Raw genomic sequence first — 18748 nt, forward strand, 5'->3', positions numbered from 1 at the left:
GAGACCAGTGGTAACTAAGAGATCTACTGCCCTGTAGGTTTTCAATACAACCCTAACAAAGCACGCCATTCAACAGCTAGAGATCTACATTGTGCTGCTAATTAGAAGAGTCATGATGGGGGTCTCCTGGGAGCTTTGGAGCCTGGGTAGGGGTCCTGGGATCAGAAAAGGTTGAAAACCGTTGCCCTAGACCTGGAGATGGACACAGGGATGGGCTGGTTTTCATAGCTACTCAGTTGAGGCAGCTGATTACACACTTAACTCTCCTCACCCGTTCTCTTAGGAGCCAATTTTGGTTGCTGATTTTAGGATGGAAAAAACCAGCAGACCCTACAGCCCTCCAGTACCCTGTCATAGACTCTAGGCCTGATCAATACCCCCCCACCCCCAAACCTCCCCTCTTCTCCTCCTCCCCACCTCCCACTGCGTCTCCTCCAGTTGTGGGTGCGGTTCCTGCGCGTGGCCTCCGGGGGTACGGTTCTGCAGGGCCTCCAGGTCGTCCTGGAGACGGCGGCGCTCCTGCTGGACCTTGTACAGCTGCAGCTGCAGCGAGCGCGTCGACCGCTGGGCATGCTGGGATACCTGGCGCAGCTTGGCCGCGTACAACCTCCTCAGCTCCTCCACCTCCTTCTCCCACAGCCTCTGCTTCCCCTCAAACACCTGAGAAAGACAGGAAGGGAGCAGGGAGAGAGAGAACGGGTGAGAAGGTTGAAGCAGGGTTAACGTTCAACTTACCATTTATAAAGGGCTTCTCTAGAACTCCAAACACTCCACCCAAAGAGGAAACAGAGCATTAAGCACCTGCTTTGTGTTCCCCTGAACACCTGGTCCAACCTGCCCAGCCGTAAACAAGTGCAGTCATTCAGCACTGTTGAGTTTCCACTGCTCATTGTCCTGACCAATCCTTAGGAAATCCCAGCAGCACTCAGTCACACGCACGGACAAACACTGATGACATCACCCAGTCAGTCACTCTCCTTCGGCGATCTGTCTGAGGATTCCAGAGCTCACAGCTCTGTGTGATAGCTCACCTGTGTGACCTCTGTGACTGCTCTCCTGTGTGGTAACTCTGTGACTGCTCACCTGTCTGACAGCTCGTGACTGCTCTCCTGTGTGATGGCTCTGTGACTGCTCACCTGTGCGACCGCTCTGTGACTGCTCACCTGCGTGACTGCTCTGTGACTGCTCCTGGTGGCTTGTGACTGCTACTTCGACGCTCTGTGACTGCTCCTGCGTCTGTCTGTGATGCTCCCGTATGACGCTCTATGACTGCTCACCTGTGTGATGGCTCTGTGACTGCTCACCTGTGCGACCGCTCTGTGACTGCTCACCTGCGTGACTGCTCTGTGACTGCTCTCCTGTATGACTGCTCTATGACTGCTCACCTGTATGACCGCTCTTTGACTGCTCACCTGTGCGATGGCTCCCTCGCTCTCGTCCAGGTTCCTCCTCATCTGCTTCAGCTCGTGCTCCTTCTCCAGGAGCCGGTCCTCCAGGTCCCGCACCACGTCCTCCAGCGACTGCGACAGCTCGTAAGGGGGCGGGGCCTCGCTGCCGTACACCCGCAGGCGGCCCAGCGCCGGCATGCCGCCGGGGCAGGAGCCCTCGGTGGCGGTGGAGGCGGAGGCGCGGTCCAGGGAGCCGATGTGGTCGATGTGGCCCATGGAGGCGCTGATCTGGCCCAGGTGGGGGCGGAAGGGGGGCCGGTACGGGGGCAGGCTGTTCATGGAGTTGTGCCCCGAGTCCGACATGCTCTCGTCCTCCTGGCTCAGCCCCCTCGCCGCTGCCAACGGGGCTTTGGCCACGCCCCCCGCGGCGTGGCGCGAGGGCGAGGAGGAGGAGGAGGAGGTGGAGACCCCCGCGGAGGCCACCTTGGCGAAGGTCACCTGCAGCCCGTTGGACAGACCCGAGTCCAGATCCTCACTTTTGGAAGGGTAGAGGTTCTGCACCGAGCTGAAGGTCTTAGGGGTGACTGGCTTGAAGGCGGAGGGCCTGAAACGAGACTTTGGATAGAAAAGGAAAGAAAAAATAAACAAAAATCTATCCATCAAGAACTGGCAGATAAGGACAATATCTAAAAACTGCATTTATTAAGTGTAATATAACTGTGTAATTGTGGGTTATTTCACCCTAACCCACAAGCTGATGTAGCACTAGAAGCTTGTACTTGTGCCAGTCTTTAGATACTTTAGATACTTTAGGTACAAGTACAACGCGAGTTATGATCAGTATGTTTTTACCGAGGATGCCAATTAGCAAAGATGATTGTTCGCCTCAGGATATAGCCTATTGCTGTTGCTCATTTGCCAGCTGTGTTCTGTCCTGTCATTTCTAAAGCTTTGAATGTGAGGATCTGCAAAATTCACACATAAATAAACCACATCATAAGGACAATAACAATTACTCCAGGCCGAAGAGTACAGAAAAATAAATGACTTATACGAACAGCACGGCCATTTCTTATTCCAGCAGAAAATGTACGTACAATCCACAGGATGTCCATAGTATATTTTAAGGGGAATAAAAGACAAAATTAGCCTGAAGATCCTGTCCCGTTACAGTGGCAATGCAGCAGAGTATATTGGCAGCGTGAGGAACATGAGGAATATTAATATTTCTGAATATTAAATCACGGGGCCTTGTGAGAAATGGCACACTGCTCCACTGAGACCAACGCTCCTCTTCTTCTCCGTTAATACGATCCATTTCATCTGCGCATTAAGCCGTACAGAATATGAGAAACAATTATGCCGCAGCCATAAATCAGAGACGCAAATAAATAGGCCCATTTCAGCATTTCCATACAACTGCGGAGCCGGCTGCAGAGACATCCATTTTTATAGATCCCGTTGTTTATGTTATTAAAGAAAAAAGGCTGGGCTGCAGTCCTAAGGAAACTTTTCTTTACGTATCGTTTCATATCCCAGGGGTTATGCGTATACTATTTTTGCATAGAAGCATGATATGCGAGTGAAAGTAGTTTTGTTTTGCCTCACAATATAATGTAAGGCAATGTTTTGCTTCACAAATTTTTGTCTTTTTCTATTGAGAGCAGCAGCTAATAAATTCTGAAGGCAATTGCATACCTAAAAGCTACTGTTATACTGCAGGCTACAATCCTGCGCTGAGCTAACCCTGAAATGAGAAGAGGAGAACCCAGGCGCCGCCGTGCGGTTCTGTACCTTCTCGTACTTGCCCCCGATGGGCAGGGAGTTCTTTCCCAGGTCGAGCTCGCGGGCGTCCTTGTGGTAGACCTTGCTGTAGACGTTCTCCTCCTCGCGGCCGTGCTCCCTCTTGATGGAGGAGATGGAGGAGATGATGTGCTTCCCGCCGGGCTTCTGCTCCTTCTTGGCGATGTTCAGGTAGTTGAGCAGCTCGCGCTGAGTGAAGCCCTTCCTCAGCGGGCCGTCCTGCTGCCGCGCGCCCGCCTGCGGCCCCGCCCGCCCGCTCTTCAGCCGCTCCGGGCTCACCTCCGGCCTCTCCACCAGACTGCCTACACTTCCCATGGTGCAGTGGGACAGGAGAGGCGGGGGTTGGGCGGGGTAGGGGTCTCTGAAACGCCGGCTGGGAGTGCAGGACAAAGGCAGAGTCTGGGTGGCTGTGGCCATGAGTCACACAGAACAGTGGGCCCAATGGGGATTCTGGGAAGGAGAGGAAATGACATCATCAGGGATAAACCCCGGCCACCTGTGATGTCTCAGGGTCAGTGTGTACACTAGCTGACACTCACATTAAACGTTTCTATTTTTAACAGAAAATAGCAACAAAGGGCAATAACATTTCACACTCATTGGCAGAAAAAAAATGTTACTCATTTTAAAAAATGTCAGTCCTTAAGGTGGTAACAGTGTGTAGGTCAGCACCAGTCAGCGTTCAGGGCAGTAATTGTCTGAAGGTCAGCAATCGAGTTCAGGGCAGTGATTAGCCCACATTCCGGATGGGAGCAGTTCTTAGGTCAGTGGTCAGGCTAGTAAGGGTCATAGGTCAGGCCAGTAACGGTATCCTATGCACCCTCACACCAGCTAAAGGCTGGTGTGAGGCTGCAAGCCTGTACTGCTCTATCTCTCCCTTCCTCGGTCCATCTGCCCCTTCTCAGCGACACCGTCTGAGCCTCCTTTTTATTTATACTCTAATTCCTCCTCTCTATTTTTGCCTTTATTTTCCACTCTGGTGACCTGATTAACAGGCGATCACAAGAGCTTCATTTCCACACTGCGACACAGCTTTCCCTGCCACGATCAGCACTGGCTCTGAGGACGATGTGCTGGTGAAGAAGAACCTGGTTTGACAGCGTTCTGCCAGTGCTGACCAGACGATAACGACCTAATAAGAGATTATTGCAAAGGCGCTTAAAACAAAATAAATGTTCTAACAGGGATTTAAAAGACGACAGTTAGAAATGAAAAGTGTTCCACAGTACCTGCATTACACACACAAACACACATACACACACAGACACGCATGCACACACAAACACAGCTCTGTAAAGATGTCTACCCCTAAGAGCCAGTTAAGGCACTTAACTGAAAACCATGAATTATTATTTTAATGTAGTTTCCATAACATACGGTTGCCTCCTTCCTTCCTACTTTGCCTAACCTTCTTGTGCCCTCTTTAAGTGCTCCAGGAAGCAGAGGCTGCTAAACGTAAATGAGAGGCAGGAACGAGGGGGGGGGGGGGGAGAAATTTTGGCCGGGCCCCCGGACGCGCCTGCTCTCCTGGCCAGACCCCCAGACGGCGAGGGCCAGGGGGAGATTAGGTGACGCGCTGACCGGCGGTTCGTAAGCGCGTTGCGTAACCGGCGCTCTGGCGATCCGGCGGTAAATCCCGCTCGGCTGGAGAGGAGCGGCAGGGACGGGCGCCGCAGTCCCGCGGACCCGTCGGGGGATTGTGGGGGAGAGGAGAGAACTGGCCCACGCTGAAAGCTAACTGGGACACTTTGGCTTGATTTAGACTGGGAGGGGGGCAGACTCAGCCATCAGCTCACGCACTGTTCCTATTCTGCCAGGATCACAGAGATATGGCACAAACCTGGGGGGGGGGGGGGGTAAGGATGGATGCTGTGCCCAATACCCCCCCCCCACACACACACACACACACACAAACACACACCCTCTTTCTGCTTCATGTGTCACTTGCATCCTTTCTGTCTGTTCCCTTCACACACACATTTGAGTCCAGATAATATACCAACCACCCTCTGTCTCTCGCCCTTTTTTGCCCTTCTGTTACTAAAGCGCTGCTTTTATTTTTATTTGCACAGCAATTAAAATGAAACTGAAGACTTGACCTTTTATCCCCCATCTCAAATAATATTTTTTTCAAATTCTTCTTATTCTCTCACTCACACCCCCTCTCCTCTCCCTTTCTCCTTTTCTGAAACTCTCTCCTCTCAGTACTTCTCTCCCCCTCCCTCTCATTCAGTCTCTCTCTTCCCCTCTGACTCCACCCACACTATTGAGCTCACACCTATAAGGAGCTCCATCATTTCACCATAAGGCTTCCGGGGGCAACAGCTACTCATGCCAATCTAGTGCAGACCTCCCACTGAGCAGCTTAATCTGTGCAGCATCTGACAGTTCAAAGGAAAACCTTTCACTCAACACCACTGTCAACAGGTCAGGTTTTATCAAGGTTTGAACATGGGGGAGGCATTCTTTCTGCTGCATGGGTCTACTCACATCACTGTATGCAGATTCATTTTGTTTCAGGGAAATATGATTCTTACTTGACAACTGGGTAGCCTAAGGAAACATGAGACGAGCACACATTCCTAAGAATACACTCATCCACGCTCTATATGGAAATCAGGATGAGATCACAAACACTACAGTGTAACCAACTGACATGAGGTGAACCAGTTATTTAGTCTACTGAGTTCTGACTACTGTAGGTACCAGAACTAGGTGCTCCACTTTTAAAAGCCTTCTTCCCCCTGGAACCAGGCTGGCTCATTGTACCCCTAGGCCCTGGCGCATACATTTTAACTGTAAAGTTGGAACCAGACAGCTACATTGTACTACTGCCCAGTTTTGTGAAAAATCTCAACATGACATCATACATTATGACATCATGCCCTGCAGGTCTAGCTGCAGGTAGAGCAACAAAACAGCAAGAGCAGCAGCTAACAGTCGGCTCTGGCTCCGCCCTGTGCGAGCCTAGCTCCAGAACATGGGCATGAGACTCAACGCACCTGTCGTTCACATGGGAAACCTGTTGTTTCCACGAAGAAAACAACATGCAGACAAGCAGACAAGGGCTACTTTGTTGGAGATAAGGCTCTTCTGGCTGACCAGTGAAAGCTAAACCCCCACACTCTGAGAAAGCAGGTTTGTTGACACTTGCTTCCAGGCATTGTGCAGCATGGGAAAAAAACACTAGCAGTAAGGGGTGAACCACTCAGGAGGAACCAGTCACTCTGGACTGACCCAGACTGGTCCGTGTTCCTCAGTGTGAACAGGTTTTGGTCGAGTCCAAAGTCAGCAGAACCAGCAGGCTACTGTGGAGCGGTTCTGAAACCAGTTCAAACCCAGAGGCTCAGACAGGCTAGGTCAGATCCCTTCTCGTGTTTTCAAAACAAAGCAGTGACCTCTCTGTTCAGCCAACGCCCTGACACACCGAGAAAACATCCCTGCCCACATGAAAAGAAGGGGACTGGCACACAACCACACTGAGCCACAACATAAAACCACACAAACCTTTCACACAGCCGAATAAGCCCAGCATAAGCTTTAGTTTGATGTTCAACCTGACATCCAGTGAAAGACCAATCAATTGACTTTATAAATAATGGTATTTGTGTTTATATAGGAAGAAAGAGGCATATATTCAGTGTATCCTTCATGCCTGAAGGCTGTGCTTTTCTGTCAATTGCTCTCATTGGATGTAAAAACTGAACACATGCATACAGTCACAGCAAAGGCTACAGTGAATGGGTATATTAAACTGCCCCCTGAGGACAATTGACCTCTTGTTTTCAAGGTTTTCTAAACGCTTTAGGCCTATTTATTCCCTCTTGTGTGGCGCTGTGTGCTGAATGCAGTCCCATTCTTTCCAGAACATTATTTAGAAACCCCAGTCCTGACAAAACACGGAGGCCATTTTCCTTCTAACTATGCTATTAATCTCCTAAAAACAGATTATTTTCAAACATTTTTATCCCGTTTGAAGGGCTGGCAGGACAGACGCAATCGATTGTGTTTACTCTGAATTACACCACGTCAGACAGCTGCCCGGGGGGGGGGGCTGGGGTACAAAGTTATAAATCTGCTGCTGGAAGCAGTGACTGAAGCAAACTTAGGTAAAATAAACATCGGAGATGCCATTATGGACACCAGTAAAATCCCTGCAGATCCCTGATTTTTTTATACATGCACAAAAAATACTGGGGCCGTATCGAGAGGGGCTAATAGCTAAAAACATTTTGGTATCTGTCCGATGCTGACGTTGTGGCTGATATTGCTGTATGACACAACATGCATGTGTCAGAGGCAGCGCATTTGATGCTCCACTGATGCTATGAATGAAGTGAAAATGTCACATACAAAGTAGCCTAATCATTGTAAATGGAATCTCCCTTATTTATTTATTTATTCATTAACTATATATATATATATATATATATACAGGCTCACAAGTAAAGCTATTTGAACTCATTAGCTCTTTAAACCCTCTGCTTGATAACAAAGCATATTGAAATATTTTAGTAAACATATACAATTTGTTACATTTTACATTAGTTGATGTCTATGCTCTTCTACTTCTTCCTATAATTGGGAAACTTGGTTGTAGTTTGTAATTGTGCAAGCAAGGCATTGGTGTTGACATCCGCCAATATCTCCAGACAAATACTGGCTAAAGAGATCAGCCCGGAAGCATCCAGACTATTCTTTTACCAATATTAAGAACAAATGTCCTCATTCATAAGATTGTGCTTTTTTTGTTGGCAAGGAAAGTTATTTCTCCAGGATCTGCAAGTTCTCAAAGTTTACTGGCCTCAAAAAAGCTAAAGTAGCTATATCAAATACATGTTTGACCTTGTCGAGGCAGAGCGATGTTTAGCTCTGTTCCGTGTTCCAGAATTGCATCTTTCAGGGCACGTAGACAACGTTCACCTGCCTGTCCTTCACACCTGTCCACTGGAGCCGTGGGATTTATGGAACGACTGCATCCCGACCAATCAGACGCCTCCTGTGTTTGAGGTCATTAATGACAGCGGGGGGGTTGCTACGCGTGGCCTGAGGGTTCTGGGTAAACAGTGATGCGTGTATTCAGCACTCTCGAGCGCTGACTCAGCCTCTCCAGCTCCTCCACCTCAGCATCCGAGCTGATGACTCCTCCGTCATTCCGAAGTGCAGCTGGAACTCAGCGTTCCCACAATGCAGCTGAGCCGCAGCCGCGGCGCTCCCTCACCCACAGTCGCCTCACCGTCGACCGCAAGGGCCGTGTTTTCACAGCGCCGCCTGACCGCGGCCATAATGTTCCCGCGCTGCTGCTCAACCACGACGCTTTCTATCAAACTGACAGGCCAGCCCGTTCCAGCGTGAAGCCATACACAAAGATTCCTGCAGCTGCACACACAGGTCAGAGGTCAGAGTTCATACACACCCATCTCAGGCCACATCCAAAAACTCTAAAAGTGACATCCTGCCATCCTTCCTTTTTTCATTCACCTGATCTATAGTGTGTGGACAGGCTGAAGCAATATGGCAGAAGCCTCACCAAGTCAATCAGCAGTTATTTCCGATCAGTGAAATGACTCAGGAAGGAAGGGAAGACATTGCTTGAGAGTATTTTTTGACAGGGCCTCAGATTCCCAGTGGTGCCATCTTCTCAGGTACTGAAACGGCACTTCCTCTCTCCATGTTTTTACACACTCAACCGCCCACAACAGGCCCCACTCCAGCCCCAGATACCAGCCACTTTCAACTCCCACAATGCAACACTCCGGGAGATGAGGTCACCACTGCACACGGCTTACCAGCACGTGTGGGGGAGAGGAGAGGGAGAGAAAAAAAAAGGGACAACGAAAGATAAAATGGGAGAGAGAATGGACGGTAGAGGGGGAGTTAGGAAGAAAGAAAGGGAGTGGGCAGAGAGAGAGAGGGAGAGATGGAGAGAGGAGAGATTGAGATCCTCTGCATTCCAGTCATGCTTTCATAAATGAGTTCTGACTCGTTCTCATGACAATAAAATTACACCTCTAAAGATGCCCCCTGAGTGCTTTCTGGAATAAGCACATCTACCCTGTGATCAGGTAACTGGACACCTGACTATAAACAACCAACAACCACATACTCCCTTCTCCTCCCCCCTCCACTCCACACACTTCCCCAGCCCCACTTCGGTTTTATAATACCCACGCTGCTCTGAAGGAATCAAGAGAAGTCATGACAACAAATGTTAGCAGGATTTAGCCACACACATGCTTACACACACACACACACTCACACACTTCTGGGGCTATGCAGGGGAGGTCTGCTCCAGGGCCCGACCTGTGGTTAAAACGCTGTGTCCCTGGCCTCCTGACCCAGCCAGGAAACAGCAGGAAGTGAGGCGCAGGAATGGGCTTTCAGACGTGCAGGTGCGGGTCTGTTGTTTCGGTAAATATCCAGTGGTATGAGTGTGTAAATAATGCATCACATTTTTTCACAAGTGGAAAGCAGTATAATAAGCCAGTCTGGTTCCAGCTCTACTGTATGAAAGGGGTATAATGGGCCAGCCTGGTTCCAGCTCTACTGTATGAAAGGGGTATAATGGGCCAGCCTGGTTCCAGCTCTACTGTATGAAAGGGGTATAATGAGCCAGCCTGGTTCCAACTCTACAGTGGGAAAGGGGTATAATGGGCCAGCCTGGTTCCAGCTCTACACTTTAATAGTGGCAGCTGTAATAGAGTGCTTCCCCCAACTGTTTCAAGGAGTAAAACATATTAAAAAATGTAAAAAGTAAAGGTTTCAGGCAGAAAGAAGAGCTGGACGTGATAGATATGAGGTCACATGATTCACACCTGCTGTGAAACCACACCCTGAGCAGAAGCACAACGAGCACCTCTTATAAACTGTTCCAAAGACACTTCTCCGAAAAGCCGAAAAGCCAAGCCTGGTCTCTGGCTGCGAGTCTGGTGGTAACTGCACATGAAAGGATGAGAGAGACAGGCTAATCCCGGGCAGGTAACCTGGGAGGGACACCAATGTCTGTAAAAGCCGTGCTCCCCAATCTGAGGGCCACCATTTTCAACTCCACACAAAACTGCAGCGTACTGAAAACTGCTGATGTGTTCACTGTCCACTGACATTTACAGCATCTAATTACTGCACATTTTCTCAGCATGATTTACAGCACATTTACTCTTAATTTACAGTGCACTTACAGCATACTACTATTCATTTACAGCACATTAATTTACAATGCATGCAGCATACCCACTCCTAATTTACAGTACATTTACAGCATACTTGCACTTCATTTACAGAGCATTTACAGCACATTGATTTACAGTGCATTTGCAGCACTTTCTCCTCCTAAATTGCATTTATTGCACATATGCAGCACAGTTTTTTGTGTTTTAATGAGTCTTTCTGGCACATTTTCCCCCTATGCACGTACAGTGCATTTACTGCACATCTTCAGCACGTTTTGACGAAGAGCTCGGCTCAATATGACAGGCAGGCCAACACAGGAGGGACGCAAGTCCTCAACTGACCCAAGCGCCAATACACACGCCACTCCAGGCCACGCTACACCAAACCCCACCCACCGCATCCTGCTACACCAAACGCCACATCATCCTGTGACACCAAATGCCACCGCACGCCGATGCACCGAACCTCACCACACCCTGCTACATCAAACCCCACCTTCATGCATGAGGTAAACAGGAAGCACAGGTCAATCGCTTTTAATAATACAATAACGAAGAGAGCAGGTTTGTGCATTTTGAGTGACAGGTATTTCCACAGCCCAGGATGCACTTGTTCATTAGCAGTACTGCACTCAAGTCTGCCCGTGAATTTCACTCACTCAGTGATGCACTTACCACACTGCTACACCCAAATGCGCAAGCGGAAAACCCACCGGGCATTTTAAATATTTATTATTTTATAGTGAAGAGAAGCAGCAAAAATCTAAAATAAGAGATGGGTTCCCTCTCCTGAAACACCTTAAAACGTTGTACCTAATAGAGGTAGGCTATTTGGAACAGTGGATCCCAACCATCTACCATCCTATAGGTTTTCATTCCAACCCTAACACAGAACACCTCATTCAACAGCTAAAGATCTACATTGAGCTGCTAATTAGTAGAATCAGGTGTACGTAATTAGGGTTGAAATGAAAACCTGCACGATGGTAGATCTCTAGGAACAGGGTTTGGGAACCACTGTCTTAGAACATGGTAGAACATTCTTAAAAAAAACTAGGCCTACATCCCATATAGTTTAGCTGTTTAATTCTATATTAATTATAGACTCTGTCTCTGTGGATAATTAAAGCAATAGATTAATCCCATTGAAATACATTCTAATGTTAGTGGATGGGAGAAAGCAGGTAAAAATTAAGATTGGAGAAAGGCTTTATTGCATTAATTATTTGCTAAGCAGAGCCACTGTAATTTAGCACATTTCACACCCTGAGCACTCAGCTGCTGAGCAGCCCGAATTCCAGAGCAGACATTTTAAAAATATATCACTCATTTATACAGCCATATATTTGCTGAAGCAATTCAGGTTAAGTGCCTTTGCTTATGCATACAGCTAAAGTGCCCCACCTGGGATTTGAACCTGCAGTCTGGGAACGAGCCCAGCCGGAGAGGAAAAAAGTAAACGGGTAAGAAGGGGGGGGGGGGGGGATGTAGTCCTTTCATAAATCAGGAAAGCTGTGATCCCTCCAAAGAAAGGCCACAGGACCGAAACAGCAGTCGGCAGCAGACACTGCCACACAGGCCGATAGCCAGGCAGCGGGGGCCTAATGAACGTGCCCCACTCTGCCCTCGGGCACCGAAACTACACTACAGACGCGGGGGCCTGATCTTCTCTCTGCCATAAGGCCCAGGAGTATGAATAACTCAGCCCTGGCCTAACAGGCCTGTTGATGAAGCTGTAATTGATTTATAGCAGGGGGGAAAAGGCTTCTACAGCCCCCACACTGCTGAGTAATTCTACCATACATCTGCCTGTCTGTAAATAAGCCTGAAGCAGAGCATGCTGGGAGGAGCACACACACACACACACGCACACACACACGCACACACTTGCACAAAAACACTTCCACTGGCCCAAACGAGTAAGCGCTCCTAAATGTCAACATGTTATTTTGATCTGTGCAAAAACACTGTGTTCCTTGGCAGCCAATGCTTATATGCTGAGTAGCAATTTCTATGTTGCAGGTAGCAGACTAAGGGCCAGGGATTTATGAGTCATATAAATGGCACATACCTGCGCTGATGAAGTAAAGGGTCTATGACATAATTAAAGGGTCCTTTTTTCCCTTTTTAACATTCTGCTCCAAAGGGCCAATTAACAGACAACCCAAGCTTTCATCTCATAAATACCACAGGCCCTGATTCGTCTCTGGTGCAGGGGGAAAAGAGCACTGTCACACCTGCAAGCTCACCTGAGAATGGCAACAGCAGACACACCTGAAACAAGTCCAAGATGCGGTGCATGTTTTATCTTTTGTTAGTGAGCACTTGCATATACCTCAGTAATTAGCAGGCCAGTCTGGCTGTTTATTGATTCCTGTGGAGTATGGGGGTGACCCCACCCCCCACAGACCATGCAGACTGCATCTCCCAGGTTCTCTCCACTACACCAGACAGACTACCCCCCAGGGCTTCCCCCGTAAACTGTCAGACTGCACTCAGACCCCCTCACAACAGACAGAGTACCCCCCCAGGCACCAGCTGCAGTAGCGAGGGTTTGAAAGGGGACAGGAGACTGCAGACAGGAAACCAAGCTTTTTTACCCAAACCCAACATCCAAACTCATTTACTGAGCACAAACACACCATGCCCCCCACAACCATGACAGCCCTCCAGTACAGCTATGGCTTTTACCTGCATATGGCCGTGTTCACACACACACGCACGCACACACACACGTAAAACTGCACATGCACACACACGTGCGCCCACATAGCGTACACGCATACACTCAAACACGCTCCACTGTGTGGGTTTTTCTGTTTTTGGACCCGTGAAATTACACAACCTCAACCCACTTTCATGGCTGCAGCATCCAAGCATCTGCTGCAAGCATCATTCTTCTGTAACATGTATATATTCAAAGCAGGGCTCCATTCCAACCTTTTCAAAACTTTATTTTCCAAGACATTTCCCAAACATTTTACATGACCAAGACCCTGGGTTGGGTGATTGGAGTTGCAGACTTTAACCTTTAAAGTTACTTGTTTTTATCATTGCACTAAAATATTTTCCAGGAAAACTAATTGTTTTCCAGGACATGTTTTGTGTCTTTTTCACGACTGGAAAACTGCATCAAAAAAATTCCAGGTTTTTCAGGATTCATGGGAACCCAATACATGTAAAATCTTTGAAATAATTCGGAGAATACTTAAAGTAAAAGTTATTTTTTTCTGTTCACCAACAAACTAAGGCTAAGGGAGAAACAGTGTTTATCTTTGGACACACCTTAGAAGGACAAACAGATCAAGAACACACAAGCTGGAGAGCACACACTGACCTTACCTATTTTAATCTCCTCTTTGGCCATAAACACACTGCAGACACAACTAACAAGGAAAAAAATATTTAAGACAAAATACCGGCTTCACAATACAAAATGCCTCTGATTCTGCTGAACACCAATCAGAACAGAAGAGATTATGCTAACCTGAAGTCTAATAGGAAGAAAGCCCATTGTCTGATGCAGTAAGACGTCACAATGATGGTCCGTGATAAGACAGCTCACACCAGTTTTACAGCAACAGCTGTTTACATTAAAGATTTTTTAATGTGGCAGAATGCGCTAGAAGAGCTTTATGGTCTGCTCTCATCAACAGATATTCAGATTTTATATCCCTGTTGCAGATTACTCTACAACAGCCTCAAACAACAGTCCTGGAGGACCGCAGTGCCTGCAGGTTTTTCTGGTTTGCGGCCAGCAGCCGACTTAGGCCTTGGAAACAAGACGAGTGGACTCTGGTCCAATCAATGACTTAAATTATGCACGTAAGAGCTGGAACACACTGAAAACCAACAGATACTGTGGCCCTTCAGGACCTCAGTTTGAGATCTCAGCTCTAAAGCAATGAGAGTGAGGCTTCACGAACTATAATATGGGTGGAGCTACTGTATTATCGCTGGCTCACGGATCTGAACCAACTGCAGGACTCTGCAATAATTTTTTTTTTAATTAGTAAGTTGGAATATTTATGAGCACACTAATGCATCCCAATTAGCAGATGCACTCCTAAATTATTTTTCCAGTTCACACATCTATTTTCTGGAACAAATGCTTCTTAAATGGGAGCACTGTAGAGCTCTGAATTGCAGCATTGTCCTGCAATAAGTAGAAATAAAGCCTTTTTATTTGTAAACAGTATACGCATTACTACTCCTTTACTTCAGCAAATCAGGCCCTGACATACAGCATGAAGGCCAGATAGTATTTAGAGTCAACCCCCGAAGCCGCCAGTGGCCTCTCTCTGCAGCCCTACTGGGACCAGAGGACTGTGGGAACCGCCAGTCACACCTGTATCCATGGCAATGCGGGAGCAATCAAGCATGTCCACCAATACAGAGCCAAGCAAATGTTGCCTTTAACCTCAGTGTGCATTAAAGGTCTCCTACCCCAGCCAGTAAAGTCAGAGAGCCCTTTCACCAGGATATGAAGAAAATTACACCCCATCTTCTTGCTGATGATAGGGGTGAGGTAATCTGAGAACCCTTAATCCCATGACTGCACGCTACACAGAAACCAGTTTTTTCAAGAAGCCCCCCCCCCCCCCATAACTCTCTTATATAACCAAGGCAGCCATACCTGCACACAAGAATTTGGCAGTCAGAGTATAATTAATAAGATGGATAGGCTGTAACCCCATTCATATCCATCTTGGCACGAGTTTCTGCATTCTATCACTTAATGCCTTGTGTCGCCCCGCAGAAACTAATATGTTAAGTGGCTCAAGCGATAACTCTGCAGAATTAATTGTAGGAAGTGTGCGGCCGCAGCCTTTACCAGTGCGCGGTGCGAAGAGCCGTAGATCAGCGCATGCACAGGGACGTCACGCCGGCGGCACAGCGGAGCGACACTTCCAGTTCGGTGACATCACACCACTAACCCCTCGGGAGAAAATACCACACAACTTGTCTTGATTGACATAAGAGGTAAAAAAAAAAAAACGCCTTCAGTAATGTTGTCTCGTGGCAAAAGCACGTCCAACGCAAAGTCGGAGGAATCCGTTTATCCGCGAAAGATGTCGAGGAAACAGATGAATGGAAATTAAAGCCCTTTTAAATACGCTCTTGTTCTGGTTCTGTTCCGCCTCCTCTATTTGTGCCATTACCGTTTCGACAGTGTTCTGTCTGAGTGGACCTTGACTTGCAAAGGAGAATGCTTTTTGGGAGCGGGTGGTGATATGTAAACAATCACATTCCTGACATTTCTGCCTGGGGAATAATTAATATGACCTTTTGAGCAGTGGGAAAATGGGCCGGGCAGCGCAGCACTCAGGGATAACATGTTAAACACACGCCACGCACTCGACTAGTGCAGCACAGGTGGGACTGTCTGTCAAAGGCACGACAAACACTCTACCAATGCGGCACGAGCAGGAACAGAGTGTGAAAAACACTTTGCACATTAAAAATGCAGGACGGGCAGCACACGCTCTACAATCAAAGCACAGACAGACAGTGCGTCAAACAGAATATGCACACTCGACAAATACAACTAAAAGAGATGTCTGACATTCTGCACCGACAGAATGACAGGTGAAGTCATGGTTGGCATAAATGATCACTGAGTAGGCTATTTCCCAGCAGAGCTTGATGCAGGGTGCGACTATCACACTAAGCTCGCCTACCGAACTCAATTATGAATGCCCGTTTGATGCAAAGCTGCCATGTTGTGTTTTTCCCCTGAAAGGTAGGCTGTTTCTGGTGCTTGAATGCAGGTACTGACGTAGCAGGAACTCGCTGAATTCCAGCGCAGTGACAGACTGGCGGCGCATTGTTCCAGATGAAGCTCGCAGTGGAGCCAGCGTTCTGCGATCAGAGATCCAGATCAGCGCCGTGTTTAGATAAACACACACATCTGACAAGCTAACCGGTGCGAAAGAGAGATATCAGCGTTCCCGCGACTTTGGCAGGGTGGTGGGGGGAGTGGGGGGGGGGGTGCGCTCACCTTTATCTGAGGGCTTCCTGTTACAGGTTACAGGGGAATGCCATTTTTTTACTTTTCCCACCGTCTCATGAAGGTGGGCAGCTGGTGCTAACGATACTCGTCAGCGCGCGCAATTAGCAGCCAACCAGAAGGACCGCTAAAACAAGACCGATAATAAACAGAACCCAGTATCGCTTGACGCGCTGCCCAGTTACGATAAATCCTGCAACCTGCGCGTACACGTCAGCACACCTTCACAAATACCCTCAAACACAGCAGCTACACGCTTTCACTAACCTCCTTACAAACAGGAATAACCAAATTGGCTAGCCTAATTGACCTGATCATTAACTCTGAAAACTAGTTTCAAACTGACCTGTTTCAAGTCTTTTTCAAAATGATTCAAAGTTCTTTAAATAAATACAATACTGAAAGCCCTTTAGATGTGGGTAAAAGACTGCACATCCCTAGCAATTTCAACAAAACATATTACAATGCAGTCACATGAAAGAATGAAATTGATGTTTGAAAGGTTTAAGCATTTCCAATAATTACTTGACCCAGGTCTGGTTTACAGTTTCCCACCAAAGTCATTATAAGAGAGTATTGCAGGTAAATGAGCCAAGATTGCAGGTAGGCTAAATGAGCCAAGATGATAGGTCTGTTCTCACAGTAATTTCTCAGGATCTCCTGTTCCAACTCCACCCATGAGTCAATAAGGGCTTTCTTTTGCCATAAAAAGCACCTTATTTCATCAAAGTCTCACAAGAGGCATCATTAAAGTTAATAATATAATAATTAAAACTAACTTCATTCAGTGGTGGCCAAAGCACTTTCTGCATTATACAAAATAAAAGCCATCAGCCAAAAAAAATAAACACCCATAAAATAAAGATATGTGATGACACAAGCAAACAAAGAAAAGCGGATGTAGCACAAGTCAAACAGCTCATACAATGGAAATAAAAAATAAAGCAAAAATAAAGATTCTGCCTGACCACACTCCTTTGTCCCAATACAATTCTCTCAGTCTGCCTCTGAAAATCTCTCCAATCTTGCCAAGTATGGGCAACGAACCAGCAACGTGAAAACTAACAAACTAATTAAGCAATCATTTCCCCCTAGAAAACACACCAGAGAACAATGGCCTGACCTGTCCTCTACTGAATCCAGTGAGTGTGCCCACCCAAGGAGAAATACTTGAATACCCTGGAAGGCAGTGAAGCAGGTTTTCCCTCTCTCGGAATCCTCAGAATCCTACATAAAGATCTGAAACTCTCGTAGTGCTGCAGTGTCTGCAGTATTTTTATTAATTTTTTTTACTCCTTTTCAATCAGCAGCCAGTTTAAGGCCCTGGAAACGAGCATGTGGACTTCAGCCAATAATTCACTTATATTAAGCACTCAAGGGCTGAAACACTCCGAAATCCTGCAGCCACTGGGGCCCTCCAGGCTTTGGATCAAACCCATCCAGTCCTCACACTGGGCAAACAGCAGGTGTAATGGCTGCAGCAGCGAAACGTAAGTTGAGCCGCTGATTACTGCATTAAGCTCGAACCACTTAAATGGCAGACATTTTATGTGCATTTAATGAGGCTACCCATCAGATTGTGTTACTGTTCGAGTCTCTATGCATAATCAGTGCAAAATTGTTTAGATTTAGTTTGAGAACAATAATTGTTGAAAGGTGAAGCAGCCTACACCTTTTCTGCCCAGGTGCGTGACTCACAGTTGTGGGACACAGAAGCTCAGATGGTCCTCACACGGTACCCTCGGACTCTCTGATTGGCTTAGAGCTTAAGGGTCTTTTTCCAAAGATGCAACCTCCAGTTCATTGATTGGTTAAGAGTTTAAATGGTCATTGCTAACTTCCGACCAGTATTCCACACACGGAATCAGGAGAGACGGGCACTTACTACCTCCATCCGCAACCGACTGGCCCACAGTAGCACACCTGGGAGATTTTCAGAGCCAACAGTCTTGCAGCCAGGGCTTAACACATTGCCTCAGTCGTGCCAATCCCTCTCTTAAATTCAAATAGCTTTATTGGCAAGAGATAAATCTTATAGCCAAAGCACAGACACATTTACACACACAACACACAATCATAAAATGGAAAATACCAATACTGAACAATGATTCAATAAAAGACCAGTAATTAACTAATGATTAAGGTTAAGGTGGGAAACCTCATCAACAGTAAAGCATAACCGATTCATTCATAACCAAGTCTGCGGCACTAGTTACAATCTGTAGTGCTAATGCCATACAGTCACTTTTTTTCCCTCATCAAAAGTTTTCCCCTTGTCAAAGTGACAAATGGAAGAGAGAGAGATGGAGAAGCGGGAGAGAGAGGGAGAAGCTGATAAAGAGGAAGAAGAAGGTAGGAGAGCGTGCTATATAGAGGAG

General features: G+C 47.2%; 1 protein-coding gene across 12 annotated transcripts in view; it reads right to left on the reverse strand.

Annotated features, from left to right (window-relative positions):
* The window catches only part of n4bp3 (NEDD4 binding protein 3), a 34230-nt gene that overhangs the window by 3134 nt on the left and 12348 nt on the right, over positions 1–18748 (reverse strand). For 10 of the 12 annotated variants that reach the window (XM_064326407.1, XM_064326408.1, XM_064326401.1 and 7 more), the window contains exons 2-4: positions 3183–3641; positions 1413–2003; positions 418–660 (exon numbers count right to left, since the gene is read on the reverse strand). In XM_064326407.1, the coding sequence (XP_064182477.1) occupies positions 418–660; positions 1413–2003; positions 3183–3608 (1260 nt within the window). In that variant the 5' untranslated portion in view covers positions 3609–3641. Of the gene's footprint in view, positions 1–417; positions 661–1412; positions 2004–3182; positions 3642–15194; positions 16238–17493; positions 18517–18748 lie in introns of those variants that run through there. The other 2 variants (XM_064326400.1, XM_064326399.1) reach the window with 2 other exon arrangements.

Source organism: Anguilla rostrata, chromosome 3 (assembly GCF_018555375.3).
Source record: "Anguilla rostrata isolate EN2019 chromosome 3, ASM1855537v3, whole genome shotgun sequence".
Classification (NCBI taxonomy): Eukaryota; Metazoa; Chordata; class Actinopteri; order Anguilliformes; family Anguillidae; genus Anguilla; species Anguilla rostrata.